The 16254-nt window shown below is 64.7% G+C and overlaps 2 protein-coding genes across 2 annotated transcripts; one reads left to right on the top strand and one right to left on the bottom strand.

Annotated features, from left to right (window-relative positions):
- Positions 1 to 1626: 1626 nt before the first annotated feature.
- On the top strand, positions 1627 to 6499 carry STAP2 (signal transducing adaptor family member 2). Its single transcript, XM_040990216.1, has 13 exons — positions 1627 to 1728; positions 2493 to 2564; positions 2658 to 2771; positions 2996 to 3052; positions 3910 to 4010; positions 4315 to 4443; positions 4865 to 4934; positions 5353 to 5455; positions 5555 to 5620; positions 5724 to 5888; positions 5981 to 6073; positions 6174 to 6254; positions 6435 to 6499. The coding sequence occupies exons 1-13, from the start codon at positions 1627 to 1629 to the stop codon at positions 6497 to 6499; spliced, it is 1218 nt and encodes a 405-aa protein (XP_040846150.1).
- A 435-nt stretch (positions 6500 to 6934) lies between these two features.
- On the bottom strand, positions 6935 to 15337 carry FSD1 (fibronectin type III and SPRY domain containing 1). The gene is made up of 13 exons (XM_040990328.1): positions 15169 to 15337; positions 14303 to 14398; positions 14069 to 14200; positions 13418 to 13519; positions 12453 to 12475; positions 12198 to 12319; positions 11574 to 11783; positions 8978 to 9076; positions 8379 to 8538; positions 8080 to 8159; positions 7536 to 7787; positions 7152 to 7240; positions 6935 to 7045 (listed from the first exon to the last, which is right to left on the bottom strand). Exons 1-13 carry the CDS (start codon positions 15181 to 15183, stop codon positions 6935 to 6937), a joined length of 1491 nt encoding a protein of 496 aa, XP_040846262.1. The 5' UTR covers positions 15184 to 15337.
- Between the last annotated feature and the right edge of the window lie 917 nt (positions 15338 to 16254).

Here is a 16254-nt window from a genome sequence, read left to right as displayed (position 1 = left end):
GCCGCCGCCGCCGCCGCTGCTCCGGGGGTCCGGGCTGGACGGCGTGGTGGTCGCGGGGCAGGTGGCGGCTGCAGGCTGGCGAGGGTTAACGAGCTCCCGGGGCCTGTAGCAGCTGGACGTGTGATTGGGAGCGCCGGGAGCCAATCATTCCCAGACCTGATTCTCGAACGGCCAATGAGCCGCGGGGATCGCGCTGGCACGGCCAGGATTTGCGCGCGCGCGGCGTCCGCACTGGCCATTGTGCCCCTACGCCCGGACCCGGGCACGCTGCGCCCGCAACGCGTGGGATGCCGCGCGAGTCCGGCCACCCCGGGGGCGTTGCCTGATGCCCTGCAGCGCCCCATGACCTGGAGGCAAGGCCTCCCAGCAGCCCCCCACGCCCCTCTGCCCCGGCGGACCCTGGCAGGCCTCGCCCTGGACCTGGGACACCATGCCTTGTGCACCTGCCAGCCCTTGGCACACACCGAGCACCCTGAGCCGCAACGAGTGCGCCCACCTGCTGCCCTCGACGCCCACCCGGCGGGGCTGTGCGAGTGGGGTGGGGCTGGCCAGGGTCCCGCGGCAGCTCCGAGTTCAGCCAGGAGCTTCCTCTGGGTCTCCCTGGGGGTGCAGGGAGAGCTGTCCGTCCCCCCGTCCCCCCGCTGCTTTCCCAGGCCACAAGCAGGCAGCCGGATGGGAAGCGGAGAAGCTGGGATTCGAACCGCCCCTCCTGTGGGTCACTTGGTGCTCTTGGCCGCAGCACCTGCTCTCCCACCCGCTCCACTTACCTTCTAACTCTTAGTTTTCCCATGAACTTTGTGAGGCACCCTGGCGTGTAGGCAGCTCAGCCCTGTCACTCTGGGGGGAACCGTCTTGGCTCCCGGTTTCGGATCGGCTCAGCTCCGGCCGTTCCAGCCATTTGGGGAGTGAACCAGTGGATGGAAGATCTCTGTGTGTGTGTCACTCTACGTTAGAGCAGGGGGCCCAGCGCGGTAGCCTAGTGGCTAAAGTCCTCACCTTGCAGGCACCAGGATCCCATATGGGCGCCAGTTCTAATCCCAGCTACTCCACTTCCCATCCAGCTCCCTGCCTGTGACCTGGGAAAGCAGTGGAGGACGGCCCAAAGCCTTGGGACTCTGCACCCGCGTGGGAGACCCAGAAGAGGCTCCTGCCTCCTTGCTTTGGATCAGCTCAGCTCCGGCCATCAAGACCACTTGGGGAGTGAATCCTTGGATGGAAGATCTTCCTCTCTGTCTCTCCTCTTCTCTGTATATCTGACTTTCTAATAAAAAATTGTTTTAAAAAAATCATAAATGTGAATTTCAGTTTTCCAGCAGGGTGGGGGAAGCAGGTGCCCTGGGGGGCTTGCACCTGGCAGACCTGCCCACTGCACTGCCCGCCAGGCACCGCCACCCCTCCAGTTACAAGCTCAAGGCTTGGCTCTGGGGCCAGGCTCAGGGAAGCCCCAGCCCCGCCCCGTGCCCGGCCCCCGTCACCCCGGCCCGGCCCAGCCCGGCCCTGCTCAACGCCAGCTGACAGCCTAGAGGAAATTCCCGGTGAAGCTGTCGTCTCAGCTTCCTGGCCCAGCCGGGCACCAGCTGGACATCGGGGCCGGGCCACGGGACGGCCCCCTCTCCGCAGCTGGCCATGGCCTGGGCCACCAGCCGCCCCCGGGGCGCCAGGGCCAAGGGCGTCATGCCTTCACACTACCACGAGAGCTTTCTGGAGAAGCAAGAGTCCAGCAGCCAGGTGAGGAGGGGCGTCAGGGGCAACCCGGGGGGAAGGCAGCCCATCTCCCGCCCACCCCATGCTGCCCCAACCGACCCAGGAGGGGAAGAACCGCGTGGGGCCCCCGGTGGGTGTGCCTCCCTCCGTCTGTCCCCGGTGCCTCTTGGACATAAACAAGAACACAGATTTCCTCCTGGAAACGGGACGCCGCCCTCTCGCCCTCCCTGCCTCCGGCGCTAATTGCATAGAATCCTCGGCCCTGCCAGGGCCAAGTTCAGGACAGGTGATGGCACATGCAGAGTCAGCGGGAGGAGGGTGCGAGCCCAGGAGCCGTGCCCGTGTGCGCGCAGGTGTGTGTGGGTGAACGTGGTACGTGTGTCAGTGTGTGCATGCGTGTGGCTGCCTGTGTCAGCGGCTGCTTCGGGACAAACCATTCAGTGCGGCCCCCGCCTGCAGCCCTGGCCCCACCGCACCCGTTGGGGTGGGGATCCTGGAACCCCTTAGAACCGCCACCTAATTCAACTGACACCTGCTTCTGCCGGCGTCCCTAGGTGGGGCTGCTCCGGGTCGCCCTGTCTTTTAGGGGTCACTTGGGTCCCCAAATCCGGGCTCTGGGGGAGGAGGGCCAGCGACATTTGAGCACAAACCCAAGGAAGTCGTGACACGATGAGTGAGGAAGGAGGTGCGAGGGGCGGCCAGCAGGCAGAGGGCACAGTCCCCGTTCAAGGCCCTGGGGCACCAGGAGGGGTGCCCCTCTCACCTGCCCCTCTGCTGCCACCCCCCAGGAGTACAGGAAGTTCTGGGCAGGCCTCCTGGGCTGTGACATCTTCTTCTATCCCAGTAACAGGGACTTCCAGGTAAGGACGGGAACGGGGCGGGGTGGGGGCCCAGCCCAGACATTGCATCGGGAACCTGCAGCTCATGGTGGGGACCCTTTTCCGGGCCTGTAGCCCGTGGAGAAGCTGGACCTTCGAAGGTTCGTGAAGTTCACAGATGCGAGACCTCCAGGTGAGCATGCCACCTGCTTCAGCCTGGTCCTCCACAACCAGGAGGTCAAGTTCAAGGTAGGGGCTGCAGGGCGGACACACACTGGCCGTGGGTCAGTGACAGGACCTCCCCGGGAGCCCGTGGGCAGGGCTGGGCAGGGCTGGGCAGGGGGCTTGGCATGCGGGGCCTAGGGCCTGGGACACAGACGGGCTATGTGTGGAGCCCACCATGTGGAGGTGAGGGCAGCTTACAGGACAACGCCCAGCTTTTCCTGGACGCCGTGACCCTCTCCCCTGGGCAGGCAGAGAGCGTCGAGTCCCGAGAAGTGTGGAAAGGATTCATTCTCACCGTGGTGGAGGTAGGCCCCGCCGGAGCGCCCCCGCCATGCCCTGAAGCCCCCCGCCATGCCCTGAAGCCCCCCCGCCATGCCCTGAAGCCCCCCGCCATGCCCTGAAGCCCCCGCCATGCCCTGAAGCCCCCCGCCATGCCCTTTAGACCCCGCCATGCCCTGAAGCCCCCGCCATGCCCTGAAGACCCCGCAGCTGCACAACGTGGGGTCAGCTGCTCCCCAACAGAGCGGGCACTGAGTCCCCACACACCCGGCACTGCCCACACACCTGGCACATCACCCATGCACCCCAGTGCCTCCCCCATCCTCCGTCCCTCCCTGTCCCTCCCCTCAGGATCCCTGGCCCGTCCGACCCCTGCCCGGCCCCTGCCCGGCCCCTCCGACCCCTGCCCGGCCCCTCCGACCCCTCCGACCCCTCCGACCCCTGCCCGGCCCCTCCGACCCCTCCGACCCCTCCGACCCCTGCCCGGCCCCTCCGGCCCCTCCGACCCCTGCCCGGCCCCTCCGGCCCCTCCGACCCCTGCCCGGCCCCTCCAACCCCTGCCCGGCCCCTCCGACCCCTGCCCAGCCCCTCCGACCACTGACCGGCCCCTCCGACCCCTGGCCGACCCCTGACCGGCCCCTGCCCGGCCCCTCCGGCCCCTCCGACCCCTCCGACCCCTGCCCGGCCCCTCCGGCCCCTGCCCGGCCCCTCCGGCCCCTGCCCGGCCCCTCCGACCCCTGACCGACCCCTGCCCGTCCCCTCCGGCCCCTGCCCGGCCCCTCCGACCCCTGGCCGACCCCTCCGACCCCTGCCCGGCCCCTGACCGACCCCTGCCCGGCCCCTCCGACCCCTGCCCGGCCCCTGACCGCCCGCTGCCCCCCAGCTCCGCGTCCCGTCCGCCCTGACGCTGCTGCCCGGGCACCTGCACATGATGGCTGCCGTCCTGGCCCAGGAGGAGGCGCGCCGCGCGCTCCAGGTGCCCTCGTGCGTGCCCGGGTCAGGGTTCAGAGGGCAAAGTGCAAGGCCACAGTGGGAGGGAGGGAGGGGGTGGAGCCGAGCGCCGGGAGTACGCCCAAAGGGCGGGGCTTGGCAGCAGGGCGTGTCCCCGGCAGTGGGCGGGGCCCCTGCGAGAGGGCGTGGCCCGGCAGTGGGCGGGGCCGTCGCAGGAGCGTGTCGTCCTGGGCGTGGCCTGCCGAGGGGCGGGACCCCTGTGAGTGGGCGTGGCCTGCCAAGGGCGTGGCCCGGCGGTGGGCGTGGCCGGCACGGTGCGAGCCCCGCCCCTCGCCAGGTGCTTCCTCCAGGTGAGCCGGCTGGAGGCGCAGTTGCTGCTGGAGCGACACCCGGAGTGCGGGAACCTGCTGCTGCGGCCGGGCGGGGCGGGCGGCGTGTCGGTCAGCACGCGGCAGAAGCTGGGGGGGTGAGTGCGCAGGCGCGGGGTCAGTGCGCAGGCGCGGGGCGGGCGCACAATCCAGGCCACGCCCCCAGCCGGGCGGAGATGGGTGGGTGGAGTCAGCTGGGGCCACGCCCCCAGGGAGAATGATGGGGTGGAGTCGGCTGGCACCACGCCCCAGGGAGGAGAATGATGGGGTGGAGTCAGCTGGAACCACGCCCCCATGGTGGGACTTGATTGGTGGAGTCAGCTGGCACCACGCCTCCTTGGGCGGGGCCAGAGCAGAGAGCCAGCCCCTGGGTGGGGCACTCAGGGCCACGCCCCACAATGATGGCGGTTTGGCAGAGTGGAGTCCACCGGGACTCCGCCTTCCGGGGCGGAGCTCGTGGGCGGGGCTTGTGCGGGCCAGGGCGTGTCCTTGACGTGCCCCGCCCCTCCACCTGCACAGGACGCCAGTGGTCAAACACTTCAAGGTGAAGCGCCAGGGCCCCCAGTACATCATCGACATGGAGGAGCCGGTGAGTGGACGTGAGTGGACGTGAGTGGACGTGAGTGGACGCTGGGTCCCCAGGAGGGCGCTGAGTGGCGTGAGTGACCTGCCGTGGACCGAGTGGACCCGACGGACGCTGTGGACCTGACGTGGACGGCCCACAGGCAGGCGCTGGCGGGGTGTGACCCCGACCGTGACCCCACACCCAGCACTGACCGTGACCCCACACACCCAGCCCTGACCGTGACCACACACACACCCTCAGCCCTGACCGTGACCCCACACCCACAGCCCTGACCGTGACCCCACACCCCCAGCCCTGACCATGACCCCACACCCCTTGAACTGACCGTGACCCCACACATCCCCAGCAGACTGTGACTCCACACAGACACCCCAACCTTGACCATGACCCCACACATCCCCACACCCCCTGCCTCCCCCAGTTCTCCTGCACCTCACTGGATGCCGTGGTCAACTACTTCGTGTCACGCACCAACAGGACCCTGGTGCCCTTTCTGCTGGACGAGAGCTACGAGAAGGTGCTAGGTGGGTCTGGCTCGGTTCTGGAACCTTCCTTGGCCCTCCTACGCCCACGCCAAGGGGACGCCCTGGGCCAGCCCCCACGCCATGCCTTCTCTGTTGCAGGCTACATGGAAGCCGATAAAGAAAATGGGGAGAGAGTGTGGGTGGCGTCTGGGGCCCCGGGGTCAGGTGAGGCGCACACCCGGAGTGTCTGCTGTGTCTCTCCTTTCTACCCTCCGATGCCTCCAGCGTGATGCGGACGCCCCATCCACGCGCCCTCACGCCCCACCAGGTCCTTCACAGCCTGCGGGCGGGCCCAAGAAACCACCTCCTCCATCGATCCCTGTGCCCAGCAGGGCCAAGCCGCCCTTGCCTCTGCCCCCACGGCCCAGCCAGGAGGACCACTACCTCACACTCACAGATGAGACCCCAGCCGCGGACTACGTCAACCAGCAAGGTAGGGATTCAGGGTTGCCGAGCAGTGTGGCCCGAGGGGCGTACGATCAGGCTCACGGCCCGCGTGGTGACGCCACCTCGCTGTCCCCACAGTGTCTGCCTCCACCCACCCAGCGCTCCCGAAGCCCCAGCAGCGGGGGGAGAGGCCAGGCCAGCCCCCAAAGCCACCCACTGCGCCCAAGCCAGGTAGGGGCGCCCCCTGCTCCCTTCCCTGCCCCACGCCCCCACCCCAGTGCTGGGATGATGGTTCTGGGTCTCCGCCCTCACATACTGCTTTCTCTCAAAGTCCTGCACGGTGGTGGACTGGCCAGGAAGGCGGCAGCCTGGTCAGTCCCGACGGCCAGCCTGGTCCCCGCCTCCATCACAGGTGAGGGTCGGAGTCAGGGCTCAGGCGGTGCCCTGGGTGTGACCCGCGTGGACACTGCTCCCCCAGGCTTGCATTCTGGGTGGATGGGGGTGGGTGGACGCTGGATTCCGGGGGTGGGGGACTGGGCCCAGCTAAGGCCTCAAGTACTGACCCCATACCTGCTCCCCTCGCCTGGCCCAGGGCTGGGATACGTGACCGCCGAGCTGGAAGAGAAGCTGAGAAAGCGGCGGGCGCTGGAGAACTGAGCTGGACATGCCCGGCCGGGACAGGGCGAGGAGGGGAGTGCGTGGGAGGCCTGCCCCCCTTGTCCAGGATTAAAGCTTGAGTGACCGGAGGCTCGCGTGTCGACCCATGGCCGGGGCGGGGACAACGAGCAGGGGAGGGTCCTGCCGGATGACCGCCCCGTGGCTGGACCCGTTCACTGCCAGCTCCTGCCCTGCTAGAAGGGGCTGGGGGTGCCGCTCACCAGGCAGGACACCCCCTCCCCACAGCACCAGGAACCCAGCCGTGCCGCTCGGCCAGTGTTTGACTTTTATTAAGGAGGTGAGTGGAGAGCAGGGCCCGCCCAGGTGCCCACTCCCTCGCAGTGACCCCCGAGGAGGCCTTAAGGCTCCTTAGCAGCAAGTGAGACGCCCCCCAGCCACCCCGAGCTGGCGGGGGTGAGGGGGGAGGCCGGCGGCCTAGGTGAGGCTGGTGTTGGAGCTGCTCGTGGCACTGCCCCGTTTCTGCAGGCAGCGCACGCAGCTGGGCACCTGCAGGCCCGTGGTCACCTGGAAGCTGCCGCACCACACCTGGGGAAGGCAGGGGGCGGAGGGTCGGCCACCAGTGTGTCCCACCCCCGCCACAGCACCCAGAGGAGCTCCCCCCACCCCGACATCCCAGGCCCAGGAGGCTCACAGTGAAAGCAGGCAGCAGTGGCTGCGTGAACTTGGCCTTGAAGGTGTGCAACAGCTGTTTGGTGCGAGCATTGTAGAAAGACAGGAGACCTGGGGGACAGGGCAGAGGCCAGGTGAGCAAGTGGGCGGAGCCTTGGGGGAGGAGCCTTCACGGGAGGGCGGAGCCTCCAGGGGTGGGCGGGGCCTCTGGGGAGGGCGGGGTATCTGGGAAGGCAGGGCCTGGGTGGGTGGAGCCTCTGGGAAGGCAGGGCTTCCAGGGAGGGCGGGGCCTCTGGGAAGGCAGGGCCTGGGTGGGTGGAGCCTCTGGGAAGGCGGGGACTGGGTGGGTGGAGCCTCTGGGAAGGCGGGGCCTTGGAGTGGACAGGGCAGGCTGGCCCGGGCCTACCTTGGTGGAAGTCGCAGTGCACACCGAGGCAGTCGGGCACGGGGGCGTCCAGCACCTTGACCTTGTTGGCGTGTTTGGCCGTGAAGCTGACCTGCAGCCAGTTGTTGACGTGCAGGCACCAGGAGGCCGCCGTCTTGCCCAGCTGCTCGAAGCGGCCCAGGCTGCGGTAGGCCACACCGACACCGAAGGCCTTGCTGTCGGGCTCGTAGCGCACCTCCCAGTAGTGCTCCCCGCCGTCGATGAGCGTGTCCCCTGTGGGAAGGCGGGAAGAGGCCGGGCTGGAGGGGGGACAGCCACGCAGGTGCTCCCAGACAGCCTGTGGGCTCTGGCCATTCCCGCCAGGACCCCCGGCCATCCACCACAGCCTCCAGAACCCCAGGGAGCCCCGGTCTCCCTCCAGCCTCTCTCCACGCCCGGTTCTGGTTCTCCCCCAGCCCAGGCCAGGCGGGGCGCTGCAGAGGGGCAAGGGGCCAGGCTCCCGTGGAGCGCTGCCTGGGCATTCTCCCAAGCCCTACCTGCGAAGCCCTGTCCACCCTCGCCTTACCCAGCACCGTGTAGGACTCAGCCGTAAAACGGTCCCGTCCCCCACGACCAGACGGCATCCTCTTGGGGGACGGGTTACCCCTGTGGATGACAGACGGAGGAAATGTTGGTTCCCCGTGGGTGGGGTCCCCTGGTTCACACGAGGCACGCAGGGTCACTCCCTGACAATATTCAACTCATTTCCAATCCAGGGACCTTGCTGTTCACACCACAGCACCTGGAAAACTCCTAATCAACCACCAAAACCCTATCTGAAATCTCCGCACACGCTGTGGGCTCCTCCCTCAACCCCCTACTTACCTGGCGGGGGAATTGACGGGCGACGCCGTCCGGCCTTTGCTGTCCTTCTCTCGTGCCTTCATGTCCTGTACCTTCCCGCCCATGGCGTCCCACTCCACGGCGAGCTCGTCCACTCGCAGGTTCTGGTGGGATGTGGACGCATCCAGGCGGAACATGAACGCTGGGGCCGGGCAGACGAGGGAGTCATAGGGGCGGGGAATCCCAGAGAGACACAGAGAGAGGCGGGCAGTGACCATGGCAGACCAGGGACCGGACAGACACGAGGGGACGAGACGGAGAGAGAGGGCAGCGGACGGAAGCTGAGAGACGGAGGGCGGCAGCCAGGACTGGGCGTGGGCTCCGCAGGCCTCTTCTGGCCCAGCAGTCCTGCCCTCCCCGTCCCAAGAAATTATTCCAGGAAGTGGCTGCAGCGTGCAGGATGTAGGCTAGATGGCAGGGGGGACTTCCTGACCTCCCACTCGGGATAGGGTGAAATGTTTGTTGGAGGAAAGAGAGACCAAGCGAGCGAAGGACCAGGCTCTCTGGACACGAGATGGAAGCGGAGCCCAAGCTGGTGTGGGGGGCGGAAAACCAGGGAAAGCAGGAGGGGGGTGAATCACCTGGTGTTTCCAGGGTTACGGGCTCCGAGAACTCGCCAGCCACGGCCTTGTTGCAAGCCTTCACTCGGAAGTTCATGAACTTCATGTCAAACTTGAGGCCTGGGAGGCGAGAAGGGGGTGGCATCACCACGCAGCCCTAGAGTCCAGCCCATGGGGCCCCCTGCCCGATCCTCCATCCTATGGAGCACCCCACACACAGCCCCTTCACCCCCACCCCAGTTCGGCCCTCCTCCCTCTCATCCACCTGCAGGGATGGGGGATTATCCGACTCCAGCCCTAACTCAGAATGCTGGACATTCAGAATCGCTGTAGGACCCAGGGCCGCAGTGATTGGCTCACGGTAAAGGCAACTGCCACAAGCTGGCCAATCAGAATGGGTCCTGAAGTTAGAGCAGCCAAGATAGCTGGAAGCAACTTCTTCCAGGATGCAGGCAACAGGGGCAGGGGAGCAGACAGACAGGGCCCTGGCTGGAAGCCGGGGACCCGCCTCGTGTGGCTCCCTCCTGCTCAGGGACACCAGGTCCTCTGATGAAAAAGCTCAGGACAAATGGAATTAAAAGTAAGTATATTGGGGCTAACATTGTAGGGAACAGACAAAACCACAGCCCGTGATGCCAACATCCTATATGGGTGCAGGTTCAAATCCCGGCTGCTCCAATTCCAATCCAGCTCCTTGCAAACGTGTCTGGGAATGCAGTGGAGCCACCTGCACCAATGAGGGAGATCCAGATGTGTTCCTGGCTCCAGCCTATCCGAGCACTGGCCACTAAAGTCCTCTGGGTAGGTGTGGGGAGGGTTGGAATGAACTAATGGATACATGTCTGCCTCTCCCTCTCTCTGTATAACTCTTTAAAAATCTTTATTTATTTATTGGAAAGTCAGATTTGCAAAGAGGAGAGATAGAAAGATCTCTTCCATCTGCTGGTTCACTCCCCAAGTGGCTGCAATGGCTGGAGCTGAGCCGATCTGAAGCCTGGAGCCAGGAGCCTCTTGGGGGTCTCCCACGCGGGTGCAGGGACCCAAGGCTTTGGGCCGTCCTCCACTGCTTTCCCAGGCCACAGGCAGGGAGCTGGATGGGAAGTGGAGCGGCCGGGACATGAACCAGTGCCCACATGGGATCCTGGTATGTGCAAGGCGAGGATTTAGCCACTGATTTAGAGCGATGGGCCCAATGTTGACTTCCAGGTGAACAAACCCTGAGCTGTTGTGCAATGCTGAGATGCATGTGGTCACTTTACCTCCCCATTTGCTGCACCGACGTCCCATGGGGCACACAGCCCACACTCTCTGCCGCTGCCCCTCCCTTCTCATCAAGCTGCACTATATGTGGTCCACACACATCTCCCACCCCGCCCTGGCAGGTCCCATCGGCCAGCCCTGCCTGGCTGACCAAGGCTCTGCTTCTGCGCACGCAGCTCGGCGGGCCACAGCCCTGGGCTCTGCCGGCTCTGCCATCTGCGTCCCTGCAGGCCGTCACATGGTCAGGATGGCTCGGCCCAGACCCCTATGTCCAGCCGCTTCTTCCATGCTGCCCCACTGGGTGCCTACCCCGCAAACGTTCCCTAGCAGCCACCAGCACTCCCAGCTCTGACACCTGCTATGGCTCCCTACACCTGCTCCAGGCTGTTCCACTTCTTGATGGCTTTGAGTGACTTCACAGGTGAGCCACAACCAGCACTCCCCAAGAACTGGCTCGCTGCAAACAGGCAGGATGGAGGCTGTGACGTGGGAGCCCCAGAGCGGACCTACACCTAGACCAGGGCAGCGGTGGCCTGCGGGCACCCAGGGACACTCTCTGCAGGCACCACGCTGGGTCTCAACGCGCATGGCTGTGCCAGCTGCCGCCACACAGAGCAGCTGGGTGAAGGGAACCCAGCCCACACCACGTGCTGTTTACCGTTGACGCATGCGACGCCCTGTGTGCTTGCCATTGTCTTAATAGAAAATGACAGCCTGGCCAAAGAGGTGGCGTGCGGAGGGCGGTGCGTGGGAACAGGGTTTATTTAAAAAAAAAATGGGGGTGCCGATGTGGATCCCTGGAAGCAGTGTACTTCAGGGGTTCACAGGCTGCCTGGCAGCCCAACCCTGCAATTAGCAAGCTCATCATTAACCACGCGTACTAATTGTAACCAGTCAGCTACGCACCACCACAGGCGGGAAGGTGGCAGTTAGCCTGTCAGCCAGGCCCAGTCCCTTGGGGCTTCCCCCGGCTTAGGGCTGTGTTTGCAACTCATTAAGGGGTCCCCAAGTTCTCCCTCCTCCCCTCCCTGTCCCTCACCAGCTGGAGGAAATCTCCAAACGCTTGGAATGCCTCCCCGAATCCTGGAGGTGCTACATATATTATTAGTGAATGTGTGAATGGACAAGCAGAAAAAGTGGCTGCATGACGGGATGAATCGGTGAATGAATAATGAGTGAATTCATGAATGGATCAGTGGGTGAATGTGTGAATGAGGGGGTGAATTAATGAATAAGTCAACGAGTGAATGAATGAATGGGTGAGTTAATGGGAGAGGGGGTGACTGCACCATGAGGACCCCTATGAGCACCCTGGCTGTTCTGGAAGGTTCTAGGCCCCAACCCGCCAAGGCCTCACCTGTCAGCGTGTACTCCGTCTGCCGGATGCCTTCCACCACCATCCAGGGCTGGTCCTCCTTGAGGCGGGGCGGGCCCTCGAAGTTGGTGCGGCGGTACTCAAGCACGTAGTGGTCGATCTTGCTGTCCTCGTCCGGCATGCGCCACACCAGCGTCACGCAGTTGTCAGCCACCAGGGACTCAGTCAGGTCGATCACAGGGGCGCTGGGCACTGGCCGGGACAGGAGTGAGGGCAGGTGCGTGTGGGTCAGGAGTCAACGGGGCAGGGCTTGCCACCCTCTGGACTCTGGGGTTCAGGTACTAAGCCTCCGACGCCCCCTTAGGACACCCTGATGCAGAATGTTCCGAAATTCTCTACAAGTTGGGGGCGTGGCTTTCCCCAAGCCAGCTGAGCTAGATAGGTGGGGCCTCCTCAAGTCTCCGCCCTGTGTGGGTGGGGCTTTCCAAATGCCCCCACCCACCCCAGAGTGGGCAGGATCTTCTCAGGGTTCCTCCCCCAGTGGGTGGGGCCTTCTCAAGACTCCACCTTATAGAGGCGGAGACTCGTCTGGGCTTCCCGGGGACCCCAAGCCCTTCCCACCATCCCCACAACCTCCTGTTCCCCCAGCGAACCCCGTCCTCTCACCAGGCAGGAACTTGAGCGCCTGCAGCAGCTGCCGCTCCTGGGCAAAGTCCACCATGAGGTGGCTCATGTTATCGCTGACCTTGGCTTTTAAGGACAGGCGGAAGGCAGGGGCCATGGTCACCCTGCAAGGGAGGCAGTGGGCTGCTGGGGACACCCAGGCCTGCTCATCGAGGGGAGGCAGGGCCCCTACCCCATGCTCTCTACCGGCCATATCCCCTCCACCTGGGCACTGGGGGGTACACCCCAACATCTTACCCATCTTTGATCTGCTTGGCAGCCTAGAGAGGGGACAGGAAAAAAAAAGGCAGATTGCGTCGACTGCCAGAGGAACCCACTATGCAGAGGGCAAGACAGAGGCCCGGCAGGGCACCCCCAGAACAGCGGCTGCCACTCCAATATCTCCTCCTTCTAGTGCCCCAACTCCCACTGGCTCCTCCCACTGAGCTCACTTCCAGAGAAACGATAACAGATTCTTTTTAAAAAACTGGAAAGTCAGCTATACAGAAAGAAGGAGAGACAGAAGGGAAGAGCTTCCATCTGCTGGTTCACTCCCCAAGTGACCTCCAAGGCCGGAGCTGAACTGATCCGAAGCCAGGAGCCAAGAGCTTCTTCCAGGTCTCCCACATGGGTACAGGGTCCCAAGCCCTTGGGACATCCTCTACTGTTTTCTCAGGCATATTAGCAGGGAGCTGAATCTGAAGTGGAGCAGCTGGGACTCGAACCAGCATCCACATGGAGTGTTGGCACCACAGAGCTGATACAGTCTCTAAGTTTTCAGAAAGTACTTGTTCAATGCCTGTGGGGAAGCTCCCGGCAAGAAACGCAGCCTGGTCCCCCTGTGAGGGATTCCGTAGCCGGGACCACACCTGCTCCCCCTGGGGTACACATGAGCCAGGAGCTGAGGTTGAGGTCAGCAGAGTTGGGACTCGAACCCATGACTCTCATCTGGATCACAAAGATGTCAACCAGCATCAGGGCAAGTTGCAGCTGGGGACACCTGGTTCGAGTCCCGGCTGTGGCTCCTGACCCCAGCTTCCTGCTCACGTGCACCCTGGGAAGCGGCGGTGACAGCTTGAACCCCTGGGCTATTGCCACCCACGTGGGAGACCCGGATGGAGCTCCCACCTGGCCAAGCCTTCAGGGAGTGAGCAGTGATAGATCTTTTTTTGGGGGGGTCTGGGGGTCTGGCTGCAGCCAGAGGTGTTGGAGGGGGCCCCTACCTGCGGGAAGTCATGGCTGTCGGTGGCCTGCAGCGTCTGGTTGGCCGTTTCCAACAGCTCCTCAGAGCTCTCCAGCGCCCGTGTGCAGGCTGCGAGCTGGTTCTGTGGGGCGCGCGACAGGGTCACCACGGTCCCGGGGACAGCTTGCCTCCCGGTCCCCCTCCTGCCACCGCCACCAAACCCTCAGGGCTCCCCAGGCCTCCAGGCTCCCATTCCAGGGAGATGGCACCCAAGGGGGATGGCTCCTGGCAGCCAATCAGAATCGCCTAGGGAGTTTTATTCCTTAAACATTCACACCTGAGCCCCCTCTCCCTGCCCGCTCCCCCCGCCAGACACACATACACTGGGGCCTGGAAATCTCAACTGTTAGAAAGTTGGGGTAGAGGGGTTACTGGGCGCAGCCGCAGTGACCCCAGCTTGGCGCCCCAGAGCCCACAGGAGCCATGGGAGGTGTCAGACGGAGTGGAGCAGTGGGAAGGTTGGATGTGGAAAAGGGGCAGCTGAAGATGGACGGGAAAGGCACAGAGCCAGTCGCAGGGTGGGCTGGGGGAGGCAGGATTAAGAGGAAGAACAGGAGATGGGGGTGTGGGTGGGGGGTGGAGAGGGCTGTGGCTGGGGTGGGCGTGGGGCGTTGGGTCCCTCCCCAGGCACCTGCAGCTCGTAGGTGCGGCTGGCCCGGTCCTGTTTAATCTTCATCAACATTCCTTCCTTGAGTTCCTCCAGCACAGAGAACAGGGACTGGAACTCGGCCTCCAGGTCCTCCTGCACCTTGGTGGAGTTGGCCTGGACGGGTCCCCGCGCGCCCCGGCGGGGTTCAGGTCAGGGGTTAAGCTGAAGCTAGCCTCCTCCGCCGCCCCCTTCCCATCTCTGCTCCTCCCTCCTCACCTCCACGTTCAGCAGCATCTGCTTGAGGGAGTAGATGAAACTCTGGATCTCCTCGTTTTTCACGGCCAGCGTGGTGATGATTTTGCGCAAGGCCTCCTGCGCCCACGCGGAAGTGCAAACACACACACACACACACAGGCGCACGCTGCCGGTGAGCGCCTCCGTGGGGTCACGCCCCACCCACTCTCACCTCCAGCACCTGCCACGGCTGCCCCCGCTACCCTGGCCGGCCCTATGAGCAGACAGACGCTGGCACCTTGAAGCCCACCTGCCCCTGGATGCCCTGGGGACCAACATCCTGCAGTCAGGCAGGAGCTGGCCAAGAGGGAAAAGATACCTGTAGATAAATGAAGAACTAACCTGGGCAAAGAGGCGCTCAGGGAAGTGGGCTAGCCTGGGATCTGAGGCTGGCTAAAGGACGGAGACACCTGAGGGTGCCCCGCCTGGACAGAGGTGGCACTGGAGGAAGTGGGAGTTGGGGAGGCCGGGAGGGGGGGTGATGTGGTGGTTCTCCAGGTAAGAGGATGCGGAGGAGGATGTGGGGGCCGTAGGGGGTTTGCGTTCCCCATGGGACCCCTCTGCTGGGGGCGCAGGGTGGACAGGGTCAGCACGGAGCAGCCAGGGTCCCCATACCTGGTCCACAGCCGGGATGGAGGGCATGGCGGAATGGGGTCGGGGCTGGGACCAGGACCCTGGACCGAGTGGGGGGCCATGGAGGGGATAGAGTGGAAGGGGTTGCGCCCCAAGTCGGGTGGAGCTGCAGCGTGAGGCGGGGCCTCGGCCTTGGCGCAGTCGGGGAGGACTCTGCGGCATCACCTGGTCCCCTGCCCGCGTCCACCCCCTGCGCGCGCTCCGCCCCGTCCTACCCGCTGGTCCTCCATGGCTGCACCCCGGGTCACCCCGGCTGCGTCCGCGGGGCCCCGCACGCGCTCTCAGTCCCCAAAGCTGCTGCCTGGGCCGCGGCTGCGAGCCAATGGCCCGCCGAGCCCTCGCCGCCGCCGCGCCCCCGGTCAGCGCTCCATCACTGCGCGCATTGCGCAGGCGCGCGCGCGCGCTCTGCGCATCTCTGGGAAATGTAGTCCCGCGCCGGGCTCGCCCCCCTCCCCAAGCCCGACCACCAACAGGGACCTGGGGCGCTGCTGGCGACGGAGACGTGACAGCCGGAAACCCCAACCTGACGCTGAGACCTCAGGACCGCCTGACCCATCCGTGCCTCCCCTGCCCTCTCAGACCTCCCCGAACACGCCCACTCAGTGCATTGGAGCCCACTCCCCATCACCCTGCCCTGACCTGGCCTTTGACACCCCCGCCACACACACACATTAAAGCCTTCAATATCCCAGCAGGTGCTCGGCCTTCAATATCTTCCTTCCTTCTCTCCATGGGGCACCGAACTCCTACACAGCTCTCAAAACCCCAGCGTCACTCCCTAAAGCTTTCCTATCTGTCTCTAACAGCTGGGGCCACAGAGATGGGGGATCCCCAAGGCAGGACCCCATCATCAGCAGGAATACAGACTCAATGCTCATGGAACAGAAAAAAAAAAAGCTTCAGGAGATGGTGGCATTCATTCACCAAGTACCATCATCACCCATCGACCACATGGGACATAGTACCGTCAACACACTCCACCTCCGTCTCCTGGCTTCTCGGCGGACACTGAATGGTGACAAACAGGGGAGCCCAGTTCTAGAACCTTCGAGCTGCAGTGTGAAAGCCCACCTCCCCACAGTGAGGACTACCTGCCCCAGCAGCCCAGCCCGCCTCCCCATTCTGCAGAGGAGCTGGTCGAGGGTCAGACGTGTCCATCGCTGGCCATGGGTGTCCCCTGCCGCCTGCAGAGCGGCTCTGTGCAGGGCTAGGGGACCCCCAGACCCTCGGGACAGACTCCTGGCACATGGCCAGCCACCCCCCACAGCTGGCTGATAGTGAATCCGCTGGCAGTGACAAGG

This window comes from Ochotona curzoniae, unplaced genomic scaffold (genome assembly GCF_017591425.1).
Source record: "Ochotona curzoniae isolate NIBS_2020 unplaced genomic scaffold, NIBS_Ocur_1.0 contig_605, whole genome shotgun sequence".
NCBI classification, from domain to species: Eukaryota; Metazoa; Chordata; class Mammalia; order Lagomorpha; family Ochotonidae; genus Ochotona; species Ochotona curzoniae.
Note: the sequence above shows the minus strand (reverse complement) of the source record. Positions and strands in the feature narration are given on the sequence as shown.